General features: G+C 43.2%; 1 protein-coding gene across 4 annotated transcripts in view; it reads right to left on the bottom strand.

Annotated features, from left to right (window-relative positions):
• The window catches only part of ITSN1 (intersectin 1), a 243,466-nt gene that overhangs the window by 17,965 nt on the left and 211,117 nt on the right, over nucleotides 1–14,384 (bottom strand). For all 4 annotated transcript variants that reach the window (XM_058296182.2, XM_058296184.2, XM_058296183.2 and 1 more), the window contains 3 exons: nucleotides 12,251–12,434; nucleotides 10,258–10,356; nucleotides 5,538–5,705 (listed from right to left, as the gene is read on the bottom strand). In XM_058296182.2, the coding sequence (XP_058152165.1) occupies nucleotides 5,538–5,705; nucleotides 10,258–10,356; nucleotides 12,251–12,434 (451 nt within the window). The remainder of the gene's footprint in view (nucleotides 1–5,537; nucleotides 5,706–10,257; nucleotides 10,357–12,250; nucleotides 12,435–14,384) is intronic.

Here is a 14,384-nt window from a genome sequence, read left to right as displayed (position 1 = left end):
TAATGCAAATATTTATTCTATGTTTGTCCCTCTGTATATTACAAGCAGATAAATTGTTTTGTAAGTTTCACAGGTCTACAGCCAGAAGGGAATTTGCCCCAAGACAAACTGTATTTCTATAAATAATTCATTGTGAAATGATTTGTACTTAGTATTGGTACTGATTTTAGTTTTTTTAAAATATTGTAACGTCTTTTGGGAATTCAGAGGGTGGAATGTGGCAGTTTGAGATTATTTATGGATTCCAAAATGAGATTATCTTTGTAAACTGGTCTGTTCCTCTGAGTGTGACCCCCTTTGATTGTATTAGAATAATCTGAGATGTCCTTGATTAAATTAAATTAAGATTAGGGCTTTGATTTGACCACATCAGTAAGGCATGATTCAGGGTTGATCTCCTGCCCCCTTGGTGGGCTGATAGAAGCAGATACTCACTCAAGAAGACACACAGAAGAAGATACAGAAGAGGAGAGGACTTGGTCATTTCAGTCCTGCCACGTGACAGAAAGGAGAAGACTCAAAGAGCAAAAGCCCTGGGAAGAGAGGCAAGCCCTATGCCAGCCTACAGTTGATTGGAAGAGGCCCACGGAGCCTTAAGAGGGAAGAGCCTTAAGAAAGAAGGAGAGACAAGCAGAGGTGGCCCACGAACTTGCTTTAACATCAACATGTGGCAACAGATTTTGATGAGGAAGTGTAGAAGTTTGTTATTGTTTGTGAATTCCAAAAATAGATACTGGATTATGTTTATAAACTGGCTTGTTTGCATATTAGATTGTATTGGATTTAGAGGTTTCACTTTTACTTGATTAAATAATTATTAAGGCTTTGGCTGGGCCATGTCAGTAGGATGTTGAGTCCCTGTCCCCTTGATGGATTGGGACTCACAGTAAAACCACCCACAGAGAAGGGACAGTAGTTTTGAGCTGGAGCCCCAGGAAGTAAACACACAGAAGAACACAGAGGAATAGAGCCGGCACCTTAGACACGGCAGAGGCCCCATGGAGAGAGACGAGCCAGTCACCTGATAGTTTTCAGCTGCAGAGACCAGAGCCCTGAAAGAGAGACGAGAATTATCCCAGCCTACAGCTGATATTGGAAGAAACTGGGACCAGAGAGCCTTCAGAGGAAGAGGAAGCTGAACCTTTGCAGAAGTCAGCAGCCATCTTGCTCCAACACATGGCAATAGACTTTGGTGAGGGAAGTAATTTATGCTTTATGGCCTGCTAACTGTAATCTTCTAACCCAAATAAACACCCTTTATAAAAGTCAACAGATTTCTGGTGCTTTGCATCAGCACCACTTTGGCTGACTAATACAGGGCCCAGTTTGCTAAGCTTACAATGAATAACTTTGAACTGGGAAGAGCCTTTATATTTCTCTATCTTAAGACCAGGATGCCGAAGACTGCATATATGAAACATAATCACTGGTGGGCATCCATATCTGGGCCACACATGACACAGACATGATCATACAGAGACAGAGGCCACCACACCCCCTTCCCTTTATCATAGACACCATCAAGAGAAAAACAAAACTGGTGGACAATAGCTCAGAAAAAATAATCAATAAAGAAGGGCAACAAAATGGTTTATAGGTTCAATGCAGTACCAATCAAAATCCCAACAGCTTACTTTGGAGAATTAGAAAAGGCAATTATCAAATTCATTTGGAAGGGAGAGTATACCCAAATAGCCAAAAGCATTCTAAAAAGAAGAGCAATGTGGGAGGAATTTCACTGCCTGACCTTGAAACATATTACAAAGCTACAGTGGTCAAAACAGCATGGTACTGGCATAAAGAGAGACATATCAATCAATGAAATGGAATGAGAATCTAGAAGTAAACCCTCACCTACCAATCAACTGGTTTTTGACAGACGTACTCAAGTAATGTTAACAGGACAAAACAGTCTCTTCAACAAATGGTGCTGGGGCAACTGGATACCTATAACCAAAAGAATGCAAGAGGACCCCTATCTCACTCCCTATACAAGAATCAACTCCAAATGGATCAAAGGCCTAAATATAAAAGTCAGCACCATATAACTATTAGAAGAAAATGTAGGGAAACATTTTTAAGACGTTGTAGTAGGTGGTGGTTTCTTGGACCTTACACCCAAAGCACGTGCAACAAAGAGAAAAAAAAATAGATAAATAGGACCTCCTCAAAATTAAACACGTTTCCACCTTACAGGACTTTGTCAAAAGAGTGGAAAGGCAGCTGACTCAATGGGAGAAAATATTTGGAAATCACATATCCAATAAGGGCTTCATATCCAGGATAGATAAAGAGATGTTACAACTTAACAATAAAAAGACAAATGACCCAATTTGAAAATTGGCAAAAGACTTGAACAGACATTTGCCCAAAGAAGAAATACAAATTGCAAAAAAAAAAAAACACATGAAGAAATGCTCAACATCACTAATGATTAAGTGAAATGCAAATCAAAACTACAATGAGATACCATTTCATACCTATCAGAATAGCTACTATTAAAAAGAGAACTACAAGTTTGGAGAGGATGTGGAGAGATAGGAACACTTACTCACTGTTGGTGGGAATGCAATATGGTACAGTCACTGTGGAGGACTGTTTGGCAGTTCCTAAAGAAGTTGAATATAAACTTGCCACGTGACCCTGCAATACACTACTGGGTATACACCCAGAAGAACTGAGAGCAGTGACATGAACAGACATCTGCACACCAATGTTCACAGTAGCATTATTCATGGTTGCCAAAAGTTGGAAATATCCCAGGTGCCCATCAACTGAAAAATGGATAAACAAACGGTGGTATATTCACACTATAGAATATTATGCAGCTGTAAAAAGAAGTCATAAAGCATATGACAACGTAGATGAACCTGGAGGACATTATGTTGAGTGAAGCAAGGAAGACATGAAAGGACAAATACCAAATATATTGTGTAAACATATTGTGTGATTCAAAAAAAATTTCTATGTATCCAGTACATTTAATTGAAAAATGGATGTTTTTATTCAGCTGTGTTTTCTTCTTAGTTTTTAATTGTCTATATTTTAATTATTAAATATACAAAAAATAAAAAATAAAATAAAGAAGCGCAACAGTCTAACTTCAAAAAGGGAAGGTAAGTCACAAAATTCAAATGTCAAGAGATCCATTTTACTCTTAACTTCTAAAATGAAGACCCAGTCCTTACCATGTCCCCTCTGATTGAAGCTGCCAGACTCAGGGAAGGTCCCCTTGCTAACATGCATGTTGTCCCATCAGCATTTCAGCCTGACAGAGCCAGGAGGCAGGAGCTGTTCAGGTCCATATGTCTTCAGGATCAAGTTAACTGGCCCTGAAGGGCACCACACCCTTCTCAACCTGGCTATACTCTGCCTTATTTACAGCTGTGTCTCCTCTTGTTCCTCCTGCATTCTTTCCAAATGCCTCTGCTCAGGCTCTGCCCTCCACCCATAATGCCCTCCCCCTGGAGTCTTTACCAGAGCAGAATCTTCATCCTCAATATCCACTCAAGTGCCACCTTCCTTCAAGTGACACATCCCTGAATCCCTCGCACCACTGTTCCTTCCTCCACATCACGTGTTCCCACAGCACTTGACATCCAGCACTTTGTTACAAATACCGGTTTAGCCCAACTGATTCCTCCAGGACTATAAATTCCTTGAGAGCAAGGTACATCTTCTTTTCATATCACCAGTGTTTAGTACTGACTAGCGGCACATGGGCAGGTGCTCAATAAATTGTTCATTGAATGAATGGAAGGCTCAGAGAGACCCACCCAACCAATGAATGTCCCTGGTTTGTATTTCAACACAAAATTCCAAAATGGCAGCCTACATCCATCACCTTGGTTTCCACATGGCTATCTCAACAATTTGCTTTTCCCACACCTATGCTGAAGGATGACAGGAGGTGGGACAGGGAGAAAGCAGTGGGGTGACTTCCTCAGGCAGTCACTGCCTTTGAGGCTTATAAAGAGGAAAGAAACCACAGAAGAGTGGTTTAGGGGGAAACGGACTTTGGCCCAGTGGTTAGGGCGTCCATCTACCACATGGGAGGCCTGCGGTTCAAGCCCCAGGCCTCCTTGACCCATGTGGAGCTGGCCCACACGCAGTGCTGATGCGCGCAAGGAGTGCCGTGCCACACAGGGGTGTCCCCCGCGTAGGGGAGCCCCATGCGCAAGGAGTGCACCCATAAGGAGAGCCGCCCAGTGCGAAGGAGGGAGCAGCCTGCCGAGGAATGGCGCCGCCCACACTTCCCGTGCCGCTGATGACAACAGAAGCGGACAGAGAAACAAGACGCAGCAAAAAGACACAGAAAACAGACAACCGGGGGAGGGGAGGGGAATTAAATAAATTAAAAAAAATAAATCTTTAAAAAAAAAAAAAAAGAGTGGTTTAGGGTGGCTCATTCAATCTCCCTGGGCATTCTGGGAAATCCTAGTGAGTGTCGTGTGTGTGTACGTGCGTGCATGTGCAATGCAGATGGAGGTAAAGAAAGAGAGAAAACAGGCAGAGTGAATGACACTAAAGGAAAGGTAAGTGATAAGAAGAGAATTAAGGACCAAAGGAGAGACTTCTTTTTGTGGCATTCTGGTAGACTAGATACTCAATGAAAACTGGAAGAAAAAATAGTAAAATTAAAAATCTGTTTTTTAAATGCAAGCAGGCTATCTAAAACAAATAAAAATGAGAACCCTGGGAGATAAGTAATCACCAAAGCCATCTTTTCAGCCCTGAGAGTCTCCTGAATTCAGTGACCTGGAGCTTCCATCTTAATGACCACGTGGAGTGTAGGAGGCAGGCGGTGTAATCAGGGCTCACTCAAGAGAGGGATCCAATTAGAGATCGCCACAAAGCACTGAGTCTCAAAGAATGAATGAACATAAACCCAAACACAGAGGGGACAAACAAAAAAAAAGTGTCTATTTCTGACTGATGTCAGAAAAAATTAACCCTGAGAATTTTTAACCACAAGCCAGCTTTCAGGCAAGCTTACATCCCCAATTCATGCCACCAGCGTGATCCAGACATCTCTCTAACATTAATTTAGGATGATCCTGGTAGTAATTCTCTCAGGAGGAATGCAACTTCAGGCTTCAAAGATCCCCACAAATGAAGTTCCAAGGAATACTGAGCTCACAGGAAAAATGACAATACATACAGAGAAACAAGAAGGTAATTTTAGTGAAAGCTGGCAGAAACAATGGACAGCAGAAGCATATCCATAAGAGCTTTAGATATCATAATTATCAGATTTGGAATATACAGAAATATATTGAAAATGTATTAAATAAATGAGAAGTATGAACATTTGAGCAAGGAACAAGAGACAAAAAAAGAATATTTGGGTAAATAAACAGAACTACATGAAAGCTAAAAGTTGGATGGCTTAAATTGCAGATTAGATGCAGCTATAGAAAGAATGAATAAACTGCAGTCTAGAAAGAAGGATGGTTTATGATTTTTCTTGTCCTCTTTGAGGCTGGCTACCTTAGCTCAGCCAAGAGAGGCCTGGAACCCACCCCTATGGTGGCTACCTCAGACAAGCCTTCACACTGCACGTGAGCTTGGATCCACTCCAGCCGGTCAGAGTTTTCCTTCTCGCGTACCCCTTCGTTCACCTGAGAACACAACTCTTCTGCTTTCTCCAAGGCATGTTTTAGGTGACTGTGGTCAGGGTGGTTTTCAGGAGTGTTTTCCAGGATCTACATAGGAGAACAGAAGACAACAACTTTATTGTCTGGCCCCATTTTAGACAGTGTTGGTGAGCCTGGCGTTTGATCTGGACCCAGACTCAGCAGAGGTCGGGCACGACTGTTCCCAGTAACAGTCAACTTGAGCAACCACAACTCTGAACCCCTGCCATGGCAACCAGCATTGTGCATGATAGCTGCTCCTTGTTGCCTCCAGCATCTGGCCTTGCAAGGGATGGACCTCTCCTCTTCATGGGTCCAGGTAAAGTTGTGAGGTGTCCACACCTAGGTGTCCTCACCTAGGCAAAAGATGGTCTAGGCCTTGAGGCCTCAGCCTCAGCCCAGCCCCACTGCCCTTGAACATCCCCTGGGCAAGTTGCTTGGCTTGCCCGGCAAAATGCTCAAATCCCAGGGTGAACTCTGTAGATAACCACACACAAACTCACAGGATCGTGGATGGTACATACAGCTGTAAAGCTGGAGGGAACCTTAAAGTTCCCTTTGAAAATCTTTGCCCCATTTTACAGATGAGAAAACTGGGCCCAGAGACCAGGCAAGGGCCTAGGCCTCCCAGCCTAAGTTCAGTGTTCTTCCCTTACCTGCTTGCTTACCTTGGGGAATGTAGGTTGGAATTCCCATGTTTGATCTGAATGGGATCCCAGTAACCCAGAGTTTAAGAGCTTGACAGAGGACCCTCAGTGGTGGTGGGTGTTGGGTGGGTGACACACCATAATTTATGGCATTATTTATGCTTAGCCTGGAGCCGAGGGTATTAAGGGAGCAGGGCTACAGTAAGTGTAGTCGGCATCCCACATAGGTTTTCCCCCAGAGAATGGCTCTATCCTGGGCCCATGCATGGCTGCAGGTTCCTGGGAACCCCTGGAACTTTATGCAAATGGGTAGTGTGGAACAAATGTGTGTTTCTCTGGATAGACTGTTTAAGAGTGCCAGTCTGGAATCAGACCTCCTATGTTCAATTTCTATTCCACCATTGACTAGCCATGGTTTGAGTGGGTCACATAAATGCTCTGAGACTCAGTTTCCTCCTTTGAAAAATGGGGATATTAATAGCATCTCCTTTCTAAAATTGTTTGGAGGACAGGTAAAGCACTTGAGAACACACCTGGCATTTAGAAGGTGCTCAATAAAGGATAGAAATTATCATATTCTCAGAGGACTTTGAGGCTCCTACAAACAATCAGCACCTTCTGCTCTAAGAATGAAAAAAGATCCTAAGCCACATTTAGAATGTGCCAGAATGTTGAGGGCATACTTGCCCAAAGCTTACCCACGTACAAATCTTTCAAGTGGACCTTAACCTATATAATATCTCATCTCAAAGGTATCACTTGGATTTAAAGTAGGTGCCCAAATTGAGAAAAATACACATTCTGGGTCTTGTGTGGTACCAATTCCAAGCAACACCCCCAGCCTAGTGGCTGCCCATTAGACTTTATGGGGAGCTTTGAAAAATGCCAATGCCAGCTTCATCCCGGGGTATGTCAGAATCTCTTGGGGTGGGACTCAGGCATCCACATTCTTTATGGCTCTCCAGGTGTTCCTAATGTGCAGCCAAGTCTGAGGACTACAGCTCAACCAGGAACCCACAAAGCTGGCATATGTGAATTCATTTGTTTTCTTTTTAAATGAAAATAGGCTTATTGATTTTTCTATTATAATTGCAGAAGTAATGTGTTCACTTGACAAAATTTAGAAAACTCAGGAAGTTAAAAAAAAAATGAACCTAAAATTACCCATAACGTCCCCATATGGAAAGAACCTCTGTCTACATATTACTTAATGTAGTCTGCCTAGATAAATACCCACACAATTTTTTCAAGATAGAAATTGGATCATACTATACATACTATTTTGTACAGTGATTTTATAACTTAATAGTAGTTATAACATGTTCTTTTTATTATGTCAGTAGTTATAAATCAGACTCCCATTTTAAAGGTTTTATAATATGTCATTGTAATAATAAATTATATGCATTTAAATAGTTTCCCTCTGAGAAAATGTCACACTGTTTCCAATTTTTCAAGGTTGTAAATATTGCTATGCATTCTCTTATATAAGTCTTTGAATATTTCTCTGATTTTTTTCCTTAGAATAAATTCATAGAGGTGCAGTTGGAACTGCTGAGCTAAAGAGAATCTACCTTCTTAAAGGCTGGATTCCCTTCCACCAACATCCTTACCAACACTGGGGACCTATGATCTTTTCAAGTATGTGCCCCTCTGACAAACCAAAAACAAGATATGCTTTTGTTTTAAACTTTTTATTACATTGATTTAGTACATAAGTGTACTAAATAATAAAGCTAACATTTATATAGTTTCTAGTATGAACCACGCTCTTTACATACATTAATTCATTAAATTACCACAGCAGCCCCATGCAGTAGATACTATATTAGTGTCTCTGTTTCACAGACAAGGAGACTGAGGCACAGAAAGGTTAAATAACTTACCCAAGGAGACAGAGTGGTGGTGCCAAAATTCAAACCCAGGCAGCCTGGCTCAAGTTCTGTGCTCTTTATCACTACTCTACACTGCCTCTCAGAAATGTCTAGTTGCTTATTTTACTTGTTTTTCTATTGAGGTATTTGCCCTTCTTTTTGAGCTGTAAGAGTTCTTTCTGTCCATGTATATTCCAGTTCTTACTTATGTATAGTTAAAATATGTTTACCCAGATTCTATTAGTCTTGTGTCTTTTAACTTTGTTCAGTATATTTTATGAGCAATTTTTATTTTGTAAAATGTTTATTACTCAAATAATATGCTAATGCATTCTCGATATGAAAGATTCAAACAATACAGTATATAGAACAAATGTAAAAGTTCCCTTTCACTAAACTACCAGAGGTAACCACTGCCAACAGACTGAAAGGTACCCCTTAAGTACCCTTTAGATGCTCTACATGTTAAAAGTCACACAGAATTTCCCCCCCTTTTTGTAAAATGGTCCATACTGTAGGATTGTCCTGTAATGTTTTTTGGGTTTTTTCACTTAAGGACATTTTCTAGATATCTTTCCATGCTAATACACAGAAGCCTTCCTTATCTTTTAAAATATTTTCATAGTACAAATCTCCCACAATTTATTTAACTATTTCCTTTACGAACATCTAGGTTGTTCCCAGAATAAAGTTTTTTTTTGAGATTGCCAAATCTACAGCTCTAGATCCTTTAAGCTTCTGTCTTTTGTGCCATTGCTCCACTTTGATATTATACAAATATTTAGTCTTAGTATTCTTGTGATTTTTTCATATGTGTCTTATAACTGGCTATCTTTCAAAATTCTCTTCTTAGTCCCATTAGTTTTCAGTTCATTCTCTTGAGTACTCTAGAGGACAGCATCATAGTTCTACAAATAATAATTTGGTTTTTCCTTTTTAATATTTATACATTTCAGTTCTTTCCTTGCCTTTGCTTTTTCCCCTTGGCTAGATCTTAGAATACTTATTTTTAAAGCCTGTTTCCAACTATAATTTGTAATTAAACATTGGAAGTAAAGTGCAGTGTTGCATTAGTAACTACAGGATGGAAGAGAGGAAACAGTAGATTGGAAGCTTCTTTCCAAACTAATTATTTGACTCACCCATGTGCCTGCAGTGTATTTTGTGGGACCAGGGTTGGGACTAGACTGAGGAGATGATCCTATGGTCAGGGGATTTGCTACATACAGGGGAATTGAGCAAATAAGGAAAAAAAAAATTGAGGCTAATGAGAGCCAGGTTTCTCATAGTTAGAAAAAGAAGAAATATAGATTAGAGTAGGAGGTATTGGTGTGAACTCAGGAGTTTTAATATGCATAGATAGACTGACAAAGAAATAAACATAAATGTGTGTGTGTGTGTGTGAGAGAGAGAATGTATGAATTCTGTCACTGAGAGGCCCAAAATAAAACAATACCCCAGTAGCAGTGAGCAGACCTAGGGCCCAGATCTGGATTTGTAAATGCTATTCTCCACCAAGAGGAACAGGCTATCGTCTAAAACACTTCTCCAGTAGCTATGCTCCCCATGGTTAGATACGCACAGGCTCAGATTTCGAAGTCTAAAGGCTGGATTCCCTTCCACCAACATCCTTACAGATGGAGATACCAACACCTTAATTTCCTTCTTTTCTTTTGGTATTAGCTCTCTCGAAGTCAGAGGGTGAAAAAACAATCATCTAATATCAACGTAGAGCATACTCCTGAAGATGGGTGGGAGGAATCAAATTTCTTTCTTTCTAGCTAGCTAGGAAAATCAAGGCATAGAGGCACTATGCCTGTGTTAAGAAAAGAATCCAGACCTGAGGCCTCATTTTCTGACTAATAAGGTAGAGGCCAGTTGGTCACACAGTGGAAGGCGGAACGCTCTGTGTTACCGGCTCTTTTCACAATAAACCAGTTCTTCTGTCTGAGTTACCAAGCAGACGTCTTCAACACCCTGGTGGTATTTGCTTTCTTCACAACAGATACCAGGTATATTGCCTGGGAAACTCTCCAGGACCCAGACCTCTGCAATCTAAGAAAGCATTCTACTGCTTGAAAAGGCAAGGCAAGAACTTACATTTTTAATGATCAGTGGATATCTGGTTACCCGTTGCATCGGCTTCAGTATAAAACTAGAGAGTGGCATCCCTTTACATCGAGGGTCCATTGCCAATCTCTGAAATAAGAGATTTTTTAAAATGTGCTTAAGAAACCTGCAAAATCCAAAGTCAGTGACATAAAAAATAACGTCATTTCAGATTCCCCACCCATTGTCTCATTTATCTGGACAACAACCCTGGATCCTGGGGTTATCCCATTCCAGATGTTGAATGGGAGGCACAAGGCTGTGACTCCTCCTCTAGAGCTAACCCCTGCTCTCCTGATTCAGCACGCTTCCAAGGGACATGGTTCCTTACTTACAGAGATGAGATCCTGCCTTTACAGAGAATATTTCTTCTGGATATCTGCAAAATTTGGAACATTCCCAGGAATCAGAAGAATCACAGACTTACATGTCAGAATGAAAATTTCCCTCAAGCCTGAGTGATCTGGAATTGAATTTCATTGTCTGGAGCCTGCCTACTCCTCTGGGAGCCCCAGGGCAGGGCAAGGAAAAAGGAGCTGAAGCAGGAGGGGTCAAGACTCCAGTGTCAAGGGTCCTCTGCTTTGTTTCCCCACCACTGTTACCAATGAAGTCAACCAGTCTGGAGGACAAGAGTCCATCTACTCCTAAAAGGCGAGTCTGGCCTACAAGCCATGGAGATTATAAGGTGCCTTAGCTCCCAGAAGCTCTGGTCAGTTTTAATGTCTTGAAGCGAGCTGCTGCCCTGCCTTTGGCTCTGAGTTCTGAGAACAGTCAGCACTTGGACTTGCTCCAGCTTTGGACATCATCAGTCCAGGAACACCTCCCAGCTGCCCAAGGGATGCCAAAGTCCCACTGGAGTGAAATGGGAGGGGTGAGTTGGAGAGGAGAGGGGATAGCAAGCCCTCTGCCCTGGACTGGCGTCAGCATGTCCCTGAAATTCAAGTGCATCGATGTGGCACTCAACTTGCCCATCCCAGGAGAGGACCCGGCCCTTGGCTATAGCCCCAGCAGCCGTGGAGCCTGGCAGCCCAGCATCATCTCCGTGGTCTCCATCCCACTCTAGGCCTCTTTCTTAGCATATGGGTTACCTTAAAATGACTTTGTATGCCCACTCATTGCATAGAAAATGTAAACATTTACTGCTGAGAAACGCGGGGGGGGGGGGGGGAATAAGCAGAACAAGGACATGATGCCCTGACCAAGAAGGGGCCAGACTTTTACCTCTCAGTGACAATTCAATCAACATGATTATTTGGGAGGTGAGAATGGCCTGCATGTTCTTCTTCTTCTTCTTTTGCTGTTTATTCATAAAAAATGTACCTGTTCTGTGGAAGTTAACTATATTCTCTTCTTTTTTTTTTTTTTCCTCCAGGAGAGGTGGGGCTGTTGGAGCTGCCAGGCAAGTCAGCCAGGAGCCACGGAGCCCGGGAACCAGCCACAGGCCTGAGGTCTCCAACAGCTCCGAGCCTTCTCCCCAAATGTCCCCTGGTGGGCACATGGCCCTCCAGACTCCTTTTATCTCCAGAGGTGGAAGTGTGGCATCCCACACTCACTCTCACGGCCCACCCAGAGCTTGAGCTCATTAAAGAGAACCAAGTGGGAAAGGAACAAGGCGTCCACTGGGACTGCTGGCCTTTCCCCCTGCCAGCGACATGTAGAGACCACGTAAGAACTGAGGGTGCTAAGATCAAACAGAGAAGGAAACCTGAGACCTGGGCCCGGCAACTGGGATGGAAGATTTTTGACATGCACCCCAATAAACCCCAAGCACCTGGAAACGGATCCTTGAGGGTGGCTGAGAGCTTCCAGGGACGGGACTGGTCCTTCCTTGTCAAGCCATCCCACCCATCACAGCCAGCCTCAGGGGTTTAGCCGAGACTCCACCCCCAGAGAGGTTGGCGGGCCTCTAGATCAGCCCCTTGAACCCCTAGCTGTCCGAAGATGGCCACTGGGGCAGGGTCTCAACGTGGCCCAGCCTCCTTACCTTGACAAACTCCTTGAAGTCCAGGGCCTCGTCTGTCTTTTGCTGGATCAGGGCCGCCCCGTTGAGCTGGCAGCTGCAGAAGCGAATGTAGGGCTGCATGTGGGGCAGCTGGGCCGTCAGGATGTCGCCGATCATCTTCACGGGCATCTTCTCCCCGGACATCTTCTTGCGGACCCTCAGCGCTCTGCACAGAAACGCGAGAAGTGAGGCCCCGCCTCTGAGCCGTTGGACAGCAGCGGGGTGCACTGCTAGCTTGTACAGAAACACAGTTTGTGTGTGTGTGTGCGTGGGTGAGTGGGTGGGTGTGTAGAGGGGCTACAAACCTGATGGGTCTATATGGGAGAGGAGGGAAAGAAAAAAAAATGAGTCTGCCGCTACAGAGAGGTACCTCTGGGCCCTTCTTCTTTGGCATTGGTTGCTGGCTCTTAGGAATAAAATCTACTTTAAAAAAATCTTTTATCGGGACATAATAAAATGGAATATCGACTGTAAGCTTTTGATCAAGGCTAAATTTCGTGAACTTCATAACTGCACTGAAGGTGGTTACATGAGTGAATATCCTTGTTCTTAAGAAATGTACAGTGAAGTGTTAAAGTGTTCAGGGTGCACGAAGTACGTAACTTACACTCAAAAGGTTAGAAAATAGATAGGTGATAGATAGGCAGGTAGGTGGAGAGGTAGAATGATATGGCAAATGTGGCAAAATATTAAAGGTTGGTGGATCTGAGTGTCTGGGTTGGGGGTATGTGTGTATTGGAATTCTCTTTCTGGGGTTCGTGTTATTTTTTTGCAAGTATCCTGTGTTTGAAATTATTTCAAAATGAAAAGGTAAAAAGAGTTGATGTCAAGCCAATTTATTTATTTTTTTGTATACAGATCTATAAAACTTCTCTGTGTCATCTCACTTTACAGGTTATCTGGGGTAAAAGTCCCAGCCTGTTTCTGGGGCCACTGTAGCCAGACAGGCAGTTACTGTGTTTAGGAGACTTAAAGGTTCATTTTTAAACTAAAGAGGGTAAATCGATCAGCTCAGAAAAAACAATCCCATTATGGTCACCAAAGCCAAGTGTAAGGATGGTTTGAGCTATCTGTGCCGCTGCTTCGTTGCTCTGGCTAATTTGAAGTTGCCTGGACTGGGAGGACGCTTGAGAGCTCTGAAAAGAGACGCCTACTATGATCATAGTAATTGGCATATCATTGGTATCATATCGTATGATATCAATAATATCATTGACAAATGAACCCAAACAATGTATACCCTGGAGGCTGAGGAGAGGCAGTGAGACAGGGAGGTGTTTGCTCTGGGGCCCAGCTGCAGACTGAGCACTCAGGGTCATGGCAGCTATGGCTGTGCATCCCGCCCTTCCAAGCTCTGCTCTGTGAACTCCTAGCACCAGCACCTGGCAAGAGGGCAACCGAGCTTCTCCACGGCAGGGATAGCAATGCACTAAGGCACTATGAGGGCAGGGCCACAACACAAGGCTATGCGCATGTTTTGCCTACACTAGTGATCACAGAAAGCACACAAGAAATATCTATGGGATGGATGGATAGATGGATGGATGGAGACATGGAAAGATATGGTATACGATTTCAATGTAAGGCTGGGAGGATGTCCCTATGAATTCCTTTGGTTGCTTTAATGGCTGGGCTGTGGAGCCCTTGGGGCGCAGGCAGGGTTATGTAATACATGTAATATAGTATGACACTGTCATACTAGTGTCAGGCTCAAAAAACTTCAGATCACTTGACTTTCTTTCTCCCACATTTTCGGCCAAAGAAAAATTCCTTGGACTGAACAAGCCAAGGAGAGAGACTTCAGGGGCAATAAGTTAGGTGGGCTGAATGACCAGTGATGCCCCGTGAGGGGCTGCCCCTCTGGGGAGAGGGCCAGTCAGTACTGGCCACCCAGAGTGGCAGGAAGGGCTCCTGTGAACTGTTCAATAAGGCCCAGGGTGTGTAGAGATGTAATGGCCACTGCCTGTTGAGGGGGTTGCTGTGGAATACTCCCCAACATGCAGGAATTTGCTCAAGGTTGAGGTCAATGCCAACTCGGGGGGGGACAAAAGCCCTCAAGGCAAATGGCCCTCCCATCACAGTCAAATACAACCACATTTCCAATGTGCTGTGGATG

Source organism: Dasypus novemcinctus, chromosome 4, assembly GCF_030445035.2.
Source record: "Dasypus novemcinctus isolate mDasNov1 chromosome 4, mDasNov1.1.hap2, whole genome shotgun sequence".
In the NCBI taxonomy this organism is placed as follows: Eukaryota; Metazoa; Chordata; class Mammalia; order Cingulata; family Dasypodidae; genus Dasypus; species Dasypus novemcinctus.
This window is presented reverse-complemented; position numbering and strand designations above follow the sequence as displayed.